Here is a 20545-nt window from a genome sequence, read left to right on the forward strand (position 1 = left end):
AGTCTCTCCCAAGGCTTAAAGGGGTTAGGACCTCTGACCTACTTCGCACCACATCTGGAGAGAGTTGGATGGCACATATCATCAGCGACTTGATGGCAACTCAGAGGTGACCTTCTGATGAAGGTAGCCTAATCACTTCGTGACATCGTCTTTTGCGTGCTGATGCTTATCTTCCCCTCTTAGACTAGGGAATACGTGTTGTTCCGAAGTGATTCTGCAATAGCAACATACAATCTGCAAGGCTTGTTAGGTTTAAGCGTGGGTATGGGGATCTCCCTTATACGTGCAAGAAGAGACAACGTGGACCATGCCACTGTACTTCCTCTCCATTTCTTCCATGGTGAAACCAAACGATCCGTGGCCATTGCAGCAAAGCTGGTGGTCAAGCTGTAGCATCAACGGTAGACATGACATTTGTATCCTCTCTATATCTCAGAATAAACGTATGGATTCTACAAGTACAGGATTACCATGTGAGGTTCACATCCTTCTTGGGGAAAGTATTTCTGCTGTTGAGCGTATACGTGGTGGAGCACCCATTTGTCTTGTCCAATGTGTGAAATGGCCCTGTGGGATAAAAGCGTTGGAGAGGCATCTGGAAAAGGCCTACAACTGCAGCTGAGTATCCCAAAGCCTCTCTTTCCTCCTCCAGGGAACGGCAAGGCTTCCTCCTCTCCCCCTTCACTAACGTGGCCCACTTCAGCCACCTCAAGGCTGACAGCCGATTCCCACTGGTGGAATCAACACGTTGAACTGCACCTATGTGCATTGGGCAGATGTGGTCATGACATATGCGCAAGTCCAGACTTACCCAGGGAAGACAAAAGGCAAGTCCTTCCCCTCCTAAAGAATAGAATCTTGAAGGGGGCAGAACAAAAAGAAGGTCCTGGAGGGGAGGCAGAAAGAAGGGGGCCTCCCCATCCGCTTGGAACTTCCAGAAAAGCCAGAAGCAACTCAAAGAAATATTGGCTCAGGAAGGGACGTCTGATTCAAGGAACTACGGCTGGAGTCGGTCTAGGTAACCACGTTCAGCTGGAGATGGTAGGAGGAGAGCTGTGGTCAGTTAATTCTAGCAAAACCACAGGAGCTAGGGAATTCCGGGAAGCTAGGCAGCCAAACAAATCGGTCCTCAACAGACCCATGGAGAGAAACCCCAACTGAGAGTGAGTGACATCCATTCAATACCAGTTCGTCTGCAGCCCACGTTTCCCGGATTGAAATGCCGTACTTCGGGAGAGGCAGTCAGTGGAGCGGGGTCTCTGCCAGGTGCAAACCGCCCAGCCTCGTTCCGGGTTCGAAGGGCGACCTGAGGCGTGTCGCTTGGTTGTCCAGCGGATGCACTGCGAACAAGGGGCTGGGCAGGTGGGTGGGTTTGGCAGGGGTCGGGGCTTCGTATTAGTTGTTGGTTGAGGTGGTTGTAATTGTGTCTCCCTCTGTGGGGGGGGGAAGGGGGGCACCGTCCAGTTCCTGCTCTCCCTCCTCTGCCGTTTGTCTGTCAAGACTGTTTGTTTTCTGAAAATGCTGATGTAGGCCCGGGAAACGTTCATGTAAATAAAGGAGGCAGAGGCTGGCACTCTGCTTTGCAGCTCACCAGGTTTCTGTTGAACTTTTGCTTTCGTTTTTGTTTTTTTTCCCATCAGAATCGGGGGCAGACACCGTGGTGGACGTCTACAGGGCTCTGGGGGCCAATCCCCATCGTGAAGCCAGATGATGAGTGGAGGACGCTCAGCAGACCCCCGCTGGTCCTGGACCCCAGCCCCCTGCTCCGCCCGGGCCTGTTTCCACCCAGCCAGACTCAGACGCCTCCCTCTGTCCCTTCACATCGGAAGAGGGGTGCGAAAATTGTGCCGTTCTGGTGAAGCTTTGGGAGAAAAGCCGGGCATAGCAACAGCTGAGTTTTGGTTTCCAAGGGAGCCCCTGATGAGGGGGGGCAGGTTTGTGGGAGCAGCTGTGACCTCACACTCGCTCACAGGCAAGGTCCTGCCTCCACTGCTGTGAAAGCCACTTGGGGGGAGTGACCTCTGCCCTTCGGAGCAGAGCAAGCGCTGTCCCCACACGCCGCATCCAGAACGCTTCTGGAAACTGCTGGGAGGTGGCTTTGCGCCTGTCGTGGTATGTAAGAGAAGGAGGAAAGAAGGCGTTTAGGGCTAAAGACTCCTTGCTGGTGCTAATGCCTTATGGCCTGCTGAATACTGGAGGGAATCCCCTCTAACCGCTGCAATGACGCTGGCCCTGGTGCTGAAGCAGCTGATCCGGTCCCCGAAGCGCAGGATGGAGCGACAGCTGCAGTCCGGAAGACTGACCAACTGGTCGGTCCTGGCGTTTCTAGAGTGCCCGATTAAATTACCAGAGGCTTGGTTCCCGCCAGGAGAGATCACTGGCCGTTGTAGTAGAGACGGCAACGTGGTTTCATTCAAATGCATGGATCTCTTCCAAGTGGCTTTACAGAGCTTGATTCATTTTGCATTTCGATTGCCTTGTTCAGCGATCAAAATACAAAGTGCTTTTAATTAAAAAAAGGTTTTGGTGATTCAAGTAAAAAGAAAAAAACCTAAAGGGCCTAATTTCAGTCTGCTCTTGATCTTTCACAAAGAGATGGCTGCTTCCAGTTCTGGAGGTCTGGTGGAAGAACTACGCGGGGAGAACTCTATCCTCCGTAGGGAAAACCCGGTGGTGGAGGAGGACCTGTGGAGGTGATGAACGTTCAGACAGCCACCCTGACTTCCCCTTTCAGCATTTCCTACCAAACTGTCTTTAGCTGCCTCCCCTGGACCCGCGTCGTACCACGTTCCCGGTTCAGTTACAGTGCCTGGGGAAAAGGCGGGGGGCTCCCTTCAGACAGCTCAAAACGATGCTGCTCCCCAGCCATCTCCAGCCAGCTTGTTCGAGTGGTTCAGGTTCTGGTGGTTCAGGAAACGGGCTAGAAACCAGGCGACCGAGAGTTCTAGTCCCGCCTGAGGAAGGGAAGCCGGCTGGGTGACCTTGGGCCAGTCGCGCTCTCTCAGCCCACCTGGGTGCAGTGGAGACTAGCCCCTCGTGGCGCAGCCCGGGCAACGTGATTTGTCACGGCTAAATAGTCGACACATCTGGCTGCTGGACCTCACAAGGATTTTCCAGCAAGAAAAAGCAGCATGGACACCAAACTTCTATGCCATACGATTAAAAAACTAACAAACAAACTCCCAGACGACAGAGGGCCCCCCTTCGGCAGCTGCGTCTGGCTGCCCCTCCCTCCGCCTTTGTAACACGCACAAGAGCGCCGATCTGTGGTCAGGGCCGCGGGTTCTGTCCTTTCAGTTCCGGTTTGCCCATCCCGCTGTTGCTTATTCTGGCTATTCCACTAGTTTGAGCAATCCTTTAGGGCAGGGAGATTCTTTATTTCCTCCTGTTTTTCTGCTGCTTCGAATTATACGTTCCCATGGCTCTTCAAGAGAAAAGTAGCGTAGCCATCCAACCAGTCAGCCAGTCAGTCACAGTTGTCCTAAAGGGTCGTTCAGGCCAGAGGAATGGGCACAGAAATGGGCAATGCAGTTGAGGTGAGCGGACAGGCCGCCCTCGACTTACATGGCAAGGGGGACTGGAATGCCCGCTGCTCGGCAGGGCGGTCACAGAGCGGGATGGCACTGCTTGCTCCCAGGGTCCTTAGGCAAGGCCACGTACCAGCGGGGAAGCCAGAGGGAGGTTGCCAGTCCCAGGCGGGCAAAGGGGCTGCTGCCAGGCAGGGGAGGGGGCAAGGGGGGGCCTGTGGGCGCAGGGGAGGCCAGGGGGTGCCCCAGGGGGCCCGAGAGGTGCTGTACGGGTCGCAGGGGTGCAATGAGCGATGGCTGGCTGTTGGAATAGAAATGGCAAAACCGCATTGATTAGAGGGCACGCATAGGGCCTACGTGACTTGGAGTTTAGTGCACTTTGCATTTCGATTGTCACGTATAGCACTCAAAATGGAAAGTATTTTTAATTTTTTTTAATTTTAAAAAAGTTTTGATGATTCAGGTAAAAAAATTAAGGGGCTATGGTCTTCATATTTTGCAGAAGGGCGATGATCAATTCAGCTCTGCTCCGGGAGAGGGAAATGCTCCGACATGACTTGTCCCATTTTGGCCAGAATTGGCAGCTAGAGAGACAGGAGCAGAAGCTCCGAGAGGAACTGAGGAGGTGAGGAACGTTCGGACAGCAACCCTGACTGTCTCTTTTCGGAATTTTCGGACTAAATTCTCTCTCGCTCCCTTCCCTGGACATACGTCATGCAGTGTTCCGGGTTTAAGTGCATTGCCTGGAAGAAAGCTGGGGAAAATAAGAGGTGCCTGGTCAAAAAGTTCCGGCTCTCCAAGCCTGTTCGGTTCCCTCGACGCCCGGAACGCCAGACGGGACTGAGGCTGCCACGGCTAAAGCTGAGGCTGGGCGGCGGGGGGGGGGGGGGGAGGGATGAAGGCACCTTGTCTGAAAGATCCTTCCGGGCAGCTGGCTGGGAAGGAACCAAGTCGTTATGGAGACAGAGGAAAAACTGTCCCGTGAGCCAGACAGAGGGAGTTGGGCCTGAGCACAGGGAAGCCCCCTCCACGTCCCGTCAGCAGCAACCAGCCTGCAAACCGACAAGGGAGAGCCGCTGCCCATCGTGGGGATCAGGAAAGCGAGGACTTAGGGGGGAAAAAGGGGTCCCGAAGCCCGCCCCCTCGTTGAGTCCTCTCTGGATCCAGACTTGGTGGCTTCCGTCCCTCTGGCTAGTGCCTGGCCACGCGGTTGAGACGGACTGGGTCCGTGTGGCTGAGCGGGTGCGCTCATGAGGAAGAGCAAACGTCCCTTGCCGCTCCATTACATTCACTGGGCCGCCATGGATTCCAGAGAGCCCGCCGTGCCTCGCGCTCGGTCGGAAGCGACCTGAGTGTGTCCCTAGCTATTTGCCGGCTGCGGAACACGGCTGTGAGCATGTGTGGTGGACGAGGGCAACCTCGGGGGGCAGAGGGAAGAGCTGCTGTCAGCAGATCGATCACGTAAAAGGAAGGAATCAGCCGAGCCTGGGAGCATGGGGAACACTCCCTCGGAGACTTTCGCCCCCAGAGACGCTGGTCTTCCTCTTTTGCAGAATGACGACGAACTCAGCTCTGCTCTCGGAGAAGGAAGAGCTGCAGCGCGAGAACGCGGCCCTCCGTGGCCGGAATCGCCAGCTCGAGGGACAGCAGCGGGAGCTCTGCAGGGAAAACGCAGAGCTGAAGGAAGAGCTGAGCCGATGAGACGTTGCTGGACAGCAGTCCTGAGTTTTGGGGTTCCCTGTTTTTGCCTCTCCTGCTCCCTTGTTCTCCTGGAGGCATCCCAGCCAGGCCTCCTTCCCTCAGAGACTTTCGCTGCCAGAGACGTCGCCTTTTGTGGAGGCAGCGGAGCAGAACCGAGTCAGCCCCGGGTCCCGGAGAGGTGCCAGAGATCCCGCGTCGCCTTGCAGGGAGCGTTCACGGCCAGTCACCTCTCGTTCAGAGGTCCAGGGTTGGGGCTCCTGCTTAGTGAAGGGGTTCACACAGGGTCATGCATGGGAAGCAGCTGCTCCCTCTTTCCTCAGCCCCAGGCCAGACCACCACGCCCCACTGGTGGCTGCATCCAGCTGCATCCAGGAGGGCTTTAGAGCCCAGGTGAATCCGGGAGGGTTTAGCTCTGCTTCCGTTGCGAGGGGGACCGGGGGTGGCAGCCTCCAGAGACAGTTTAACTGGTGGAAGTAATGTGGGGAAACAACAATGTCCCCCACATGGTAAATCTGGCTCACCCGTCTGCTTTCATCCAAAGAGCCCATACCTCCTGGAAACAGCCTTCTGAAGCACGCAGACCAGTTCTGCGAAAAGGGCTTAAAGCCCCCTTTAAAAAACGTGGAGAGGAGAGTCCCGAAGCCTCCAGCCGACATGTCAAAAACCAGCTTGAAACAGCTACGAGGAACCGCGAAAAGGACGGACCTGATGCGCCCCATCTCCGCACTCGGAGACAGCTGGAAGCAGCCACTAGAGGCCTCCGGGATCTGCGTAAGTCTGAGGCAGAGCTTCGTAGCAGCCCCAGAGACAGGAGGCTTGAAGGATCAGGAGGCAACCTCGAGAGGCAACGCTCTGAAGCGTCTGCGGGGAATACACCACAGCGGCTTCGAGGATCCCTGGAAGGCCGCTCGACTCCTGAGGGACCCAGACCAGTTCTGGGAAAAGGGCTTGAAGCCGCCTTTAAGAAATGTGGGGAGGAGAGTCCCATACCCTCCAGCAAAGAGGTCAAAGAATGGCTTGAAACAGCCAGGAGGAACCACGAAAAGGGCGGACCTGATGCGCCCCATCTCCGCACTCGGAGACAGCTGGAAGCAGCCATTAGAGGCCTCCGGGATGACGAAGATGATTGTGTTAAGCCATCAACAAGCATGGGGAGGAGCAGGGGGAGAGTGAGTGTTACAGAACCCACTCGCTCCGAAAGTTGGCTAGGGAACGGATGGCTTCGCACATCTCTGGCCGGCCGCAGGAAGAGGGGCTCCGAAGCGGCCACCAGGAACCTGCAAGAGTGGCTACAAGCGTCTCTGAGAAGGCTGAGACGAGGGTCCCCCAAAGAGCCCAGGAGGAGCCTGGGGGCGTGGCTGAAGGACTCCGCAAAGGCTCTTCGGAAGGACCATGCTGGGGCATCCGGGCAAGGCGTGCGTGAGTGGCTGCAGGCGTCCATCAGTCACCTCCAGGAAATCAAACCCTGATTTTCGGTTTGAGGAACAGCCGGGTGAGGTCGTCTGGATTGTAATTGAAGTCTGCCGGCAGGGTGTTGCTTTTCTTGTTTTGGCTTTCGAGGGTAGACTTGGCCAGAGTCGTAGCTGCCTGTTTTAGAAAACCAGAAACCATCAGACATCCTCTACTAGGAATGCTACTCTTCTTTGGGCTTTATCTTAAATTACCCTTTGCACTGAGAATAGATTTGGTATGCGCACAGTTTCATTCATTCTCAATGCAAACGCCAGCTATAAATGGATCTCAGCCGGCAGGCCAGCCAGTAGCTAGACACACGTTTGGAAGGTGGCTGGCAAACCATGGCTGGGCAGGATAGGTACAGCGTATCTGACTAAAGTATCGTAGCAGATATTATTCTGTGCTCAGAGCCTGCTGAACCAAGGATCTGAGACGGAGGTAACGAAGGTCAAGTGCTGAAAGAACAGAAAATCTAAATCCAACAGCACGCACAATTTGCCGATTCGACAGTTTCTGTTGTGGCCTCCAAGCTGGGCTTAAATAAAACCCAGAGGAAGATACAGAGCAATGTTTGCAATATTGGCAACGCAGACAGCCCGCCCCAAACCAGGAACAAATTCTCCCTTCAATGTGTTATTGTTCCTCGATCAGGTGCACAGCAACTCTGCTTGCAAATCGCAGCAAAATGCGTCCAGACGAGCTTAGGAGCAGAAACAGTTCTTCCAGACACTGGTAATGTTCTGGGTTCTCCTGTCAGCTAAGAGATAGCGACTGGGCTCTTGTTGGGAGTCCAGATGGGGATCAAGGCCACGACTCCACCTGGCTGCTCACTGCATAGCTCAGAGCGGTGAGGGCAACGTGAAGCCGCCATCAGCACTAGGAAGTCCCACCAAGTGGCCAATTTAACAGGCAAGCCATGATCCCAAGCAGGATTGCCAGGAAGCGAGAGGGGCGTGCTGGGCGTCTCTTCTGCCTAGCAATCGATTTCTCACCATAGGAAATCAGGACATCGACCATCTCCAAGCAAGGCTGCTAGAATGGGGCACAGTGGAAAGTTTCCCTGCTCCCTCTTCATTCCCACAGCCTTCTCAACACCGAGGGCAGGAGGAGAGGACAAAACGCAGAACGGAAGTGGCAGGGGTCTGTCCACAGGAGGGCAGTATATACTTCTGGATCTCTGGCAACTGATGCAACCCAAAGAGAAACGTCCAAGATAGCAGCTCAACCTTTAAGGCATTTTTTCTGCGCCTGGCATAGTTTAGGATGCTCCTGCATAAAGTGTGGGATCTGTATGCATGCAACTTCCAAGAACTTTGGGTAGTTTCTCACCAGGAGAAAATACAAGACATGCACTTGTTCTCTGAAGAAAAACTACACATGCATATAGGTAGTCCTCGTTTAGCAACCACAATTGGAACCAGCAATTTGATTGTTAAGCAAAGCAGTCATGAAGTGAAACTGCTACTGTGCTTACGATCTTACTTCAGCTTTCTTTTGCTTTCCAGACCTGCGAAGTTTGTAAATGCGAGGAGTGGGCGCAAAGTCACTTTTTCATCACTGCGAATGGTCGCTAAATGAGGCAGTCGCTAAATGAGGACTACCTGTAAACATAAATTCTTGTGCAAGAAAAGAAGGAGCTAATTTGGGCCACCAATGGGTTCATCAACAGTTAAGTATGACATAAAGGCAATTACCATCTTCTAATGCTGTGTGCCTTATAACCCTTGCTATGCTTTTTAGCATCTAGAAAACCTTACAAAAAAGTTAAAAACCTACCCGCGTTTTGCAGAAGTGAAGTTCAAACTCAATCTCCTCGTCAAAATTGATCTCAAACACTTTCTTAATTGTTTTCCTTTTACTTACTCTCTCTGAGCGGGCATCACCTGTGCAGATGACAGAAGACACAACGCAACGTGATGGGAAAAAAGGCAGCGTCTTGCTGTGCCACGGAGTATTAAGTCCTTGTATTTGTTAGTGCTGCTGCACGAAGATGTGGACAGTATTGTTTTATAGAAGTAAACTTCTTCAGTTGCCTTCAAGCAGGCAGCACAACAGGGCACTTTCAAAGTAACTGAATATTAGGCGTAGCTCTAGCTCTGACTTAACAATCCTGGTTGTAGGATGAGAAAATGAACAATTAGAGTGGAAGTATTGCAATAAATATTGGAAATGCAACTACTACAGATTTATCTACATGTCATTGTTAAGCAAAGACGGGAGATACTGCGTTGCCATTTCTATTACAGAGTGAGACATTAATATATACATTACAGAATAGGCTTTTCTAAACTGCAAGCAGTATCATCCAGAGCAGAGCATTATTCTGAAAAGGAGTGTGTGTGTGCATGCATGCGCACACGTCTACAGTGCTCATGAAGGAGGAGGAGAAGAAAATAGTGAAAGAGGTCAGACTTGAACCACAGGAAAGGAAACAGTAACAGATAAAAGATCATGGCTATTCACAAACTTAAGAGATGTCACAAGAAACTTCGGTTGCTTAACTGCTGACAACCCCTCCCGACCTCTGTCCGCTATACCTTTATGGCCTGGTTTAAAACGCCAGTGTTCTGGGCCTGCCCACAGGGAGATAACTCCGGGGCTGAAGTAAGAGTACTCGCTGGGGTTCATGGACAGTTGAAGACACAGGGACCCAATATCCCCTTCTCCCACAGAAACCAGGTTTTCCCTGTAAGAAACAGATTTAACACTAGTTTTAAACGTCTGACCGTTGCGTCATTACATTTGTCCTATACAATGTTTCCTCATTAACATGCATTTTTACAAATGTTGCTCCTGATCATTTTTTAGTGAAGACAACAAGCAGCTGTCATTAACAACTTCTTAAGTGCCCCCCCCAAAAAAATATTCCAAAAACGGCATACCTTGAACTTCCTGGTGCGATTCTGCACGCCTCCAGCTTTTGGGAGAATTCCCCAAGATCTCTCACCATGGTCTTGTCTAGAACGTCAGCATCAAAATCCTCTTCCATTCTATCCTCAATGAACTCCTGGGGGTCATTATCAGTCTCTGCGTTGATATCAAATGCCTGGTCACTCTTCTTGAATTTATCCAGTAGAGCGGAGACTGACTGAACACAGGACAAAATGTAAAGGGGGAATCTTTTCTCAGAACGGCAGTTAAGAGGATAACCATCGAAAGCTAACCATGCAAGTCTAGGCCCTACAATATTCCTTGCCCACCCAAACAAGGGAAAAAAGTCGTTACAGAATAAGTCATGATAAAGCTGCAAAAAGCCAAAGGAGCTTTATGATATTCACACTTAACTGCAAGGTAGCAGCTGTCTTAAGTTAAGCATTTAATAATAGAACTTGAAGAAACCTTTAGAAAGATTTGGTAAGAAACCAGGTAGCCCACAATAGGACGGCATCTCCTGGATATAAATTAAAAGAATGCTGAGCTCCAGTATAAGATCACTCTGTGAACATCTTTTGATATAGAGCAACAACCAAACTGACATACCTCGTTATGGGTTTCACTGTTCCACTGAGTAAAGAGAAAGCCGGTCAATGAAGGGCAAATGGCAGACCGTTCAACACACCGTAGAAGGATGGCTAGATGTGACAGCAGAAGAGGGGAACTCAGCAAGAAATTTGAGATTAAAAGCTATTAAAATCTCATACGTCAGCAAGCTCTCCCATCTATGAAGGTCCTTGTCCTATAATTGAAGTAGGGCATCAGAACGCATTTCTTTCCTGTTTTCTAAGCGGGGCTTAGAATTTCCTGAGATGACTTCCTGCAAAAGAGGATAGCCCCTTTCCCAGTTCCGGAGTAACAACTCAGAAAAAAATAACTCTTGAAGGTAAAACTGAAGATAGGCACCAGAAATAGCTGAGAGGACTATATAAAATTGGCTTCAGATACTGTACTGCAGAAGACCAACTTGCCTCTGAAGTTATCTGGGTGGGCAGGATGCCCTGTCCCCACTACAGAAAAGGGGTCTTCAGGGTAAATCCAGTGTACTGTTCTCCAAGCACAGAGCCAAAGTAGAACATACCAGTGCTGTCCCTGAGGGCAGTATCCTGACAATATGGCCCCTAATCCTTGGTGTGGACTATCTTCTGTAGCACTTTCCTGCCAGAAGACACTTTGGCCAAGGCATGCAAGTCAAGGTCGTAATTTATTTGTTTTATTTATTTATTCATCAAATTTATCACCGCCCATCTACCAAAAGGGACTCTTGGGAGTCCCTCTTGCCTGAGGAGGACAACCACAGGGTGTTTACCCCAAAGCAGCTGCATTCCCAGTAGAGTGGGCCACAATCCTCTGTCGGACAGGTTTACTCTGTGCTTCGTAGGCTAGTTTGACACGTTCCTGAATCTACCTGGACACCATCGCAAGTGAGGTTCTGGGGCACAGGGTACGTTTTCGGAAGGACGCTAAGATCGTCTGTCTGAGGCTCGGCTCTTCTGTTCTCTTCAGCAAGATCTTGACAGTCTGCCCGGAATCTGGGGTCGACCATTCCTCCTAGTTTGGACCAAACCTCACACCGCATGCTAAGCTGTGATCTGTTGCCTGGGCTCACGCAACGTGCTCAGCCACGAACTATGCAAACCGCATTATGGTTTACCGCAACGTACGAATCAGGTGTAATGTGGTGTGATTTTGTCTAACAAAAAGTTAAAACCTGCCTGCGCTTTGTGGAAGTGAAGTTGCATAAACCCAGCCCCTCAGATTTATAAATCCTGATTAAAACAACCATGGCTTAGTATAATGTTTGAACTCAGGAAAAGCAAGACTAGGCCTATACCACATATTCTTGTTTTTAGCAGAACTGTCTCCTACAGGCAGCGCTACCCATTCAAGTTTGTTACCCTGATTTAAAAGTTTGAACGTTATTAATTTGGAAAGGGAGCAGGCGAGGAAAAAGGAGGGTGACCCCCAGTAATTTCTGTGAACTGCATTTAGGCCAAAGGTTACAGCGGGAAACATGGAGGACAACACAGATCTACATGATTCTTGGCCTTCTTGCACTGTGTCAAGAAAGACACACTCAGAATAGACACCACTGTAATTGGAATAGTCTGCTACCAATTGTTCACACCTACATTTTAAATCGGCCACTTTCACATGAGCAGAACGTGGTATCTCAGAAGTCACAGACGAAGGCAGAGGAACGACCGTGGAATCAAACAGGACTTCACTGAGATAGCTGTGCGTGTGAAGTGTGGTGAGGAACACACCGGCCGTGCTGCAGTCATCAAAAGAGGCGGCTGTTCTTTGCAACACGGGATCGCTCTGAAGATAAAACCAGGAGAAAACCCATGCTCAGATATCACACCGAAAGAGCTGGCAGCACCACCGCTCGGCATTCGTTGCTTGGGCCTGGACAATTGCCCCAAGAGCAATCAACACAGATTGCCCTTCTCCCCTCCATCGCAACAGAACCCCTGTTCTCACGTCATCAAAATTCTTAATCACATACAAAATAGACATGAATGCGGTTAAAATTATATATAAATATGCCTGCCCTTTTGGAAACACAATGGCAGCGTGAAAATGTATAGTTATGTATACAACTGAAATCACTATGATTGGTACCGCTTAATGGGAGACCTTTTCTCTCAAGGAAATAAAAGCAAAGAATTCAAAATGCATCCTTTACTGCCAGCACAGTCAATTAAACATTACTGTCGCTTCTAGAAAGCAGACAATTATTTGTCCTATATGACCCTAATCCCAAGATGGAGTTTGAACTGCACGGTGAAACCTCTGGGCTAATCTGTGGATTTTCTTGCTTAATAGAAGAACATCCCTGGGAGATCAGGCTGACGGCCTTCCTAGTCCAGCATCACCCAGGACCCAACCAGCCACACTTAGGAAGCTTCTCAACATCAACAAGTAAATCAGCTATTATTCAAAGTCTGTATTTCCAGAGGTGGCATCAAGGGATCAACCATTACTTCGCACTATCTACAAGCGTGACGGTGCAGTGTGAGTAGACAGTGCAGCTTGGGAGCTACGCTCAATATGCCGACAAAATCATGAAGCTTTTTGGCTTCCCTACCAAGGTTCACACATTAGACAGTAGATATTCCTTGGGACGGGCCTTCCAATGAACAGGAGCCCTGCACAATAAACTTCCAAGCTCATGTGTAGTCTGTGTCTAGGGAGCCCATGTTTCCCCTCATAGCCATCCACATCTAATACCTGTGGATGTCTAATCAGTGGCAGGACTGAGGAGCCCCGTGACATCAGGGGGAGGCTGGCCTGACCGCGTGGGTGTTACATCTCTCTCCTTCTGCACTTACTAACTTTTAATGATAGTAAGGGGTAAAGGTAAAGGTAAAGGTTTCCCTTGACGTAAAGTCCAGTCGTGTCCGACTCTAGGGGGCGGTGCTCATCTCCGTTTCTAAGCCTTAGAGCCGGCGTTGTCATAGACACTTCCGGGTCATGTGGCCAGCATGACTCACGGAACGCCGTTACCTTCCCGCCGAAGCGGTACCAATTAATCTACTCACATTTGCATGTTTTCGAACTGCTTGGTGTGCAGGAGCTGGGACTAGCAACGGGCGCTCACCCCGCCGCGCGGTTTCGAACCGCCGACCTTCCGATCGACAGCTCAGCGGTTTAACCCGCAGCGCCACCGCGTCCCAGTAAGGGGGTAAAGAGGGCTTAAGTTACTGTTCACCCTGCCCATAAATGGGAAAATACTGTGGTCTACGTCAAACACAGAGCCCGTCAGATTTAAGAGGAGCAGAACTGCATCCTTTTCACCACAGGGAAGCCATAAAATTGAGTCCGGAGGTGGGCGATGTGGAGGCGGGTTGCCTCTTCAATGGCCAGAAAGCCAGAAAGCGCCATGACTGCTGAAGAGGAGAGGCAGCCTGCCCCTCCACTGCCCATGCTTCACACCTTGTTTCTGCAACCAGTCTTGTGGAAACTGTAAGAGCAAAAGGCAACGAAAGGGGGACAAACGCCACCCTCACAGAGGTCTCACCTCACACTTGCGATCTGCCTCAGAGACAGTGATGTTACTCAGATTTTGTTCAATGCTTTTGTACAGATGTTTCCTCTCGCTGGGGGGCTTCTTGGAATGCTCCGAACCTCCCTCTCCTTCACCTGCAAAAGGAATGTCCGGGGCCCTGAGCGGAAATTTTCAGCAGGACCTTAACGAGGGCTTGCTGCAAATGGTTCCTTGTACCATTTAGTGACAAAATCCAACAGCTTGGCTATTGTTTTTTTAATTCACTCGTAAGAAAAAATGCTTTCAAGGAAAACTCATTATCCAAATTATGGTTTGGGCACCATGCAACACTAGCCTGAAAAACGATGTTGTGCCTGTTAACAAAGATGAAGGGACCCTCCAAGATCAGCACGTTGAGTTGTTCCTGGATCCTTCATGTGTACCCATGTCATTCCTTGCAAGGAAAGACTAAACTTTTCTACTGCTGTTGCTTTTCTGCTGCAGAGATGATACTTAGCAAAGCCTCTCTCCTACATCCGAAGTCGGTAACCTGCGACCCCAGGGTTGCAAGCAGCCCAAACCCTTATCGAAAACGGGTGGCGCAATTTCCTCACTTTGAAATGGGAGTGCACATTGTTGTGCCGATCTTAAGAACCAGCTTAACGTAGTTAAAGGAAGCAGAAAAGGAAATTCCCCCTTAAAGCTTAGAAACTCCTGGGCCCTTTATATTCACAACACAGCCCATCCCTTTTGCTTGCAGTCCAACCCAGTCTGGAGCTGGGTGGTCCCAGGCACCCAAAGGTTTCCCAGTATGATCCTTGATATCTAAGCACCAAACTCTTGCTAAAATAGACGGTTGATCCAATTTGCTCAGTAATGTTTATTGTGACCTGCTCCATGCTTAGATTATTGTTCTGATGTTCAAATAAGCAAAGGAGATGAAAAAATTCCTACAGACATGAGAGATGAACCTTAGGGGGAGGGAAGGGGCTTCGAAGATCTGAGCTACAGTTGTAATCGAAATTATTCAACCCCCCCTTGCAAATCAGGTTGATTGTCAGAATGTACAGACTTTCAGCTGTTTGCAATGAACGAATCAAACAAAAGCAGTTGAAATAGCTCAACACAACGAATGCTTCAAGTGGTCTCCCCAAAGTCAACTGAAAATGCAACTGATCATGACTTCTCCAGTCTCAAAATTATTCAACCCCCTGAATGGAATCCATCACAACAGCACACGTACAGTATGCAAAACAGGTGTCATCTCAAGCACACCTGATGCAACTAATCAAGGGCTCATTAGTTGCACCAGGTATGTTTGAGCTGGAACACATGAAATACCTGAACCGGCCAGGGGTTTGCTGACCGTCCTGTTTGACTGCATGTTAGAAACACAGTACGACTAAGTCAAAGAATGGTCCAGAAAGGTAAGAGGAGAGATCATCGCCCTTCACAAACAGGGAACAGGATACAAAAGGATAGCGAAGGCCCTGAACGTTCCTAGAGACACCGGTGGAAGCACAGTTCGCAAGTTCACAGTTGAAGGAACAGTGGTGACGCTGCCTGGACAGGGCAGAAAAGGAAGCTGTCAGTGGCTGCAGCCAGATTTCTGAGAAGGCAGGTGGAGAGAAACCCTCGAGCGACTGCAAAAGACCTGCAGCAAGACTTGGTGGCAACAGTGGGCACGGTAAGGCGCGCACTAAACACAGAAGGTTCCCATGCCAGAACGCCAAGACATGCACCACCACTGACCCAAAAGCACAAGAAAAGTTGGCTCCAATATGCTCAAAATCGTACCAATAAGCCACAGACGTTTTGGGATTCTGTTCTGTGGAGCGATGAAACAAAACTGGAACTTTTCGGCCCGATGGATCAGCGGCGTGTCCGGAGGAAGAAGAACGAAGCGTACGCTGAAAAGAACACTCTGCCTACAGGTAAGCATGGTGGAGGCTCGGTGAGTATTAAGCGCTGGAGATGCTTGCTATGAAGGGGTTGAATGATTTTGAGACTGGAGAAGTCATGATCAGTTGCATTTTCAGGTGAATTTGGGGAGACCACTTGAAGCATTCATTGTGTTGAGCTATTTCAACTGCTTTTGTTTGATTTGTTCATTACAAACAGCTGAAAGTCTGTACATTTTGACCATCAACCTGATTTGCAAGGGGGGTTGAATAAATTCAGTTACAACCGTATTCCAAATCACATGCTCGGTCGACAGCGTCAAAAGGCCCACCTGTGTTCTGGTTCTTCTCGGGCTCTGCAGTTGCAGAGTCTCTGCCCAGGCCTCCAAGAACACGGTAAACATCTGCATGGACAGCATCAACTCTCACCGCGTAGATCTTTGCACTGGCATCGAGGGTGCCAGCTGCTACCTGCCAAAGCAAAGGTAAAGAAATGGGAGTAAACCCCAACCTAGACAAGAGTTTCACGAGCCTTTTTATCCCTGTAGTGCAGCCTTTCTCAACCTTCTGACCCTGGAGGAACCCTGGAAATATTTTTCAGGCCTCAGGGAACCCCTGCATATTCAGGCTCAAATATAGGCCAGAAGTTACTAAATTATTGTATTCATTTCATGTGTAGGCCTGTACATATCCATGAACAGTTTTCTTAAAGAAGAAACAAAGAACGAACCTTGCCTCTTTAAGGTGAAGTTGCCTGAATCTGAAATCTCCAAGGGAACCCCTAGTGACCCCGGCTGAGAAACCCTGCTTTCGTGTGTTTGAGTAATGGTCAAGAGAATAGAAGCAAAGTTTTTATTCTTGGCTTTCTCTATTCTTCTCTGCCTGTTCACCTGAAACTACGGGCTTTCAAAACCAATGTGGAAGACCTGCTGAATTTAGAAATAGCGTCAGGAACGTAAGCCATTGTTTTCGTATCTCAGCAACAATTAGTTTTTCAGTCTTTCTTTGGATACGGAACAGCCCTCAGGAGTCGAGAATAAAGAATGTGAACAAATCTACCCGCCATATGGTGGAGGATGGCTGATCTTCATTTTCTAGAGCAGTCTTCCAGATGGGTTTGTTCCATAACTCCCACAATCTCTGGCCAGATACTGGCCAGGTGGCTGGCCAGGTATTGGAGGGGGCAAGTTCTTCCGAAAGGAATGTAATCAAAAGGAAATGGTTGTTTTGTGCTGGTCAACCAGTCATCATAGTCTTTCCAGCCAGTCATCCCTGCCAAGCAGTAAGAAAGATAGCCCAGCATTTCCTGTAAATGTTCTATACATCAAAGGAACCAGAATCAGGAAGCATCCTGACCTTAAAGTTGGTGAGTTCAGAATCTTTCTGCTTGAGTATTTCAGTCATATAGTCAATGAGATGTAAGCCAAATACATTCTTTGTGGTGATTTTCTGGGGGAGAGAACAACAAAATTAAACAACAAAAAATTGGGGGTGGGGAGAACAATAATGTTTAGAACAATAGCTAAAACTGTGTGTATCACCGAACTCCAAGATTTCAGCAATCTCATCTCTGAAATACCAAGCAACAACCCTGAGATTTTGGATTTGGATTTCTTGCCTAAAATTGGGTAGCACTGCAAACAAAAATATCAAAGGTCACCAATATTTAGGATTTTAAGCTAACAACACAATACTAACAAATGTAAATGTCAGAAGCCCTGCCATAGGGAGAGAGAGGGCAGTGACTTAAGCTGGATATTCAAGACTGCAGGCCTGGCTTTCTGGAGATCCTGCTAGGCCCTTCCTTGCTGTGAGATCTCATTACATGTGTCCGTATCCTTTAAGGCAAATCTTTTCAGCCACAAAAAAGTTGAAAACTTTTGATTTATTGATTTAAAAAAAACTAAAACATTTTTTTGGTGTAGTGATGAAGGTGCTGGACTAGAACCCAGGAGACTGGGAGTTCTAGTCCTTCCTTGGTCATGAAAGCCACATGCTGACTTTGGGCCAGTCACTCTCTCTTAGACCACCCTACCGGGAAGTTGTTTTGGGAAACAGAATAGGAAGAGGGAGCATTACGTGCACCGCCTTGAATTCCACAAAACAGAAGTGGATATAATACTTAAATAAATATTCTCACGAGTCCTGCAATCAGGCCAAGAGTTAAAAATTTTGTGAACTCTCATGAAACACACAGCCCTAACACTAGTAACTCTAAGTAGTTCTTCTGAACAGGTGTGGGCAGTGACCAGAAATTGAACTCACATTTTCTGTCGAAAGCTTGATGCATGTAGAGTAATGATCTGCAATCTGAGCATTGGACAATTGTGGGAGCGCTGGCAATGATGTCTCTGCCTGCCTACAAGACAAACGCAGACACAGGGACATGGATGAGGCACATCTCTCTTTCCGTGATGTTCCTTTGAACTTAGAGCAGGAGAACATTTCTGTAAACCAGTCTTTCTCATGGCTGGTTGGGGAATTCTGGGAATTGAAGTCCACACATCTTAAAGTGGCCAACACTGAGAAACACTGCTGTAAGCTTATCACACTTAGCCCCACCCCCTTACAAGCTTCAAAGCCCATCCCAGCCTCCACTGTGTATTGCATTGCAATTACGCAGTCACTTTCCTGGCGGGGGGGGGGGATTATTCTTACTTGCTAACGGGAGACTGTATGGACAGAGGCGATTCAGCGCTGAACTGTAGATCGACAACTCTGGAGCGCCTCCGCTGCTTCCTCTCCCGTTCATCATCGTTCTGGGGGCAATTCTCCAGCACTGGGGTGCCAGAGGCGCTGAGTGGTTGTCGTCTCGTGCCAGGGGACACAAACACGCTGTCAGAAGAGGCCCTTCCTCTGAAGCCAGCAGGCGGGGGTGTTGAAAAGCTCATGATCCCTAGGAAGAAAAACACAGCGAATCAGACTGATGTTCCAGATCCTCCACAACCAGAGGCTGCTCACCTGTAGGCCCTGCAGAAAATGCTCAGCAATCCTCACTTCTGACAAGGTGGGCTAGGGTGCTGGCATTGAGCAGCATCTGGAAAGGGACCCATGCCCATCCCTGACCTAGACACGTTTTAACAGGCTCGCCAGAAAACTCCGTTCCTGTCATGAGCACCGTTGAGCTGAATGCATCAGCACAACGGCACACATAACAATACCACGGAAACAAGAGCAAGGCGACGCACAACAACAGACACAGACCCCGAGGAGAAGGGAACGACCCCGGCCAGAAAATCCAGTCAAGAGAACACAAAGGGGGAAGAAAGAGCGACAAAGACAGGGCGGATCACGAGGCACGCCTGAAGCTGTCAGCAGGAACGCAACGGATATCGCCCAGCTGAAAGCAATCACCGGCCGGAGGAAGAAACCGATTATGAGCGAAGCCCGGGGCACCAGCAGGGGCCCCGCGACCCCTCACCTACCGGCAACGAAGCATACAGGACTTGGGGGGATGACACAACCCAAGGTGGGGGGGGGCGCTGACCGGCGCGGGCTATTTAAACCCCATACCGGCGCGCTCCCTTCACTCTCAGCTTTTTCTAGCTATGCACTATGCTGAAATAAACCAGAACCTGATCTTCCCTGAATTAGTGTCTGTGTTTTACGTGGTGGCGCTGCGGGTTAAACCGCTGAGCTGCCGATCGGAAGGTCGGCGGTTCGAAACCGCGCGGCGGGGTGAGCTCCCGTTGTTAATCCCAGCTCCTGCTCACCTAGCAGTTCGAAAACATGCAAATGTGAGTAGATCAATAGGTACCGCTTCGGCGGGAAGGTAACGGCGTTCCGAGTCGTCATGCTGGCCACATGACCCGGAAGTGTCTATGACAACGCCGGCTCTTCGGCTTTGAAACGGAGATGAGCACCGCCCCCTAGAGTCGGATTCGACTGGACTTTACGTCAAGGGAAACCTTTACCTTTACCTTTTTTACTCAGTAGTAGGCAGCGCATGACAGTTCCGTACAGAGGAGCTGAAGATACAGAGCAGCCATTACAAAAACGTTGGTTTAACTTAGAAAGACAGGACGGGATGAGATAGAAACTCAAAAGTGCCTCAAAAGGGAGGGAGGGAAGGAGGGACTCTGAGGCTTTCAAGATCCAGTTATTATTCCCTATAGTAACAGAGTTCCAGCAGTTGTTATGGGGTCTGTTTCCTGACCAGGCCTACCTTGAAGAGCTAACACTGAAATGTCCTTTCCGCTAACCTTCTTTCCCTCAGACCGACCCGTGAGATTGCTCATTTAAGAGAGATGGGGCAGGTTGGAAACTTAGTTTAAGAAAAAAGAGAACATCACCTGTCGGGTTTCAGATCAGTGGAAGGGTGTACCAACTGCTTTCCCTATGGAAGAGCATTTCCCAAGGTTTCTGCCCCCAGGATAAGACAGAATTCTCCTCCTGCCTGTTACTGGGTTTTGTCCTCCCAACGTGCTGCTGGTTACTATTGTTATGAATCATAGCTGGTGGCTTTTGTTTTGCCTTCTCTTTTTAATGCTAGAGTTCCCTTGGATTCAGGCAGCGTACAGGCTAATTAAACAGGTCAAGATGCTAAGCCGTAACGTGGGCCGGTGGGCTGCAGCCTTACGCGGCGGGTACACTCTTCAGGCCGTTTATAAACCGCCGTTCACGGCCAACCGGTTTAGGGAGTAACGGCACGTTTTTAGGAGACGCTCAGAAGTTTCCCCGGAAGGTTTGAGAATCTTCGGGCGGGGACCACACGGGCCTCGCGGTCTGTTCACTTTCACCGCACGAGCAAGGCACGTCATTTCATCCCCCAGCACCGCCTCGCCGCTTCCCGTTCAACGCCTCGGCGCGGAAGGCGGCCGAGAAGAATCTACGGCGGATGCGCCACAGACACGCACGAGCCGCAATCCGCGGCGACCGTGCCGGGAGTCGGAGTCCCCACCGGCGGGCGGGACCCGGCGGGCAAGGCAGCTGCAGCTGCGGGCGCTCGGCCGGCCGCCCGACGGACGAAGAGGAGCCCGACGCCCACGGGACAACCAGACGCCACTCCGCAGCGAGGCCTCCCGCGCCTGCGCACT

General features: G+C 50.1%; 1 protein-coding gene across 1 annotated transcript; it reads right to left on the reverse strand.

Moving 5' to 3' along the window:
• Positions 1 to 6404: 6404 nt before the first annotated feature.
• LOC134502867 (condensin complex subunit 2-like) lies at positions 6405 to 18400 on the reverse strand. Its single transcript, XM_063311384.1, has 12 exons — positions 18168 to 18400; positions 17775 to 17868; positions 16866 to 16958; positions 15842 to 15980; positions 13642 to 13763; positions 11750 to 11939; positions 10164 to 10255; positions 9566 to 9771; positions 9221 to 9369; positions 8460 to 8566; positions 6693 to 6815; positions 6405 to 6623 (listed from the first exon to the last, which is right to left on the reverse strand). Exons 1-12 carry the CDS (start codon positions 18398 to 18400, stop codon positions 6405 to 6407), a joined length of 1767 nt encoding a protein of 588 aa, XP_063167454.1.
• Positions 18401 to 20545: the final 2145 nt, after the last annotated feature.

The sequence above is a fragment of the Candoia aspera genome, chromosome 9 (genome assembly GCF_035149785.1).
Source record: "Candoia aspera isolate rCanAsp1 chromosome 9, rCanAsp1.hap2, whole genome shotgun sequence".
NCBI lineage: Eukaryota > Metazoa > Chordata > Lepidosauria > Squamata > Boidae > Candoia > Candoia aspera.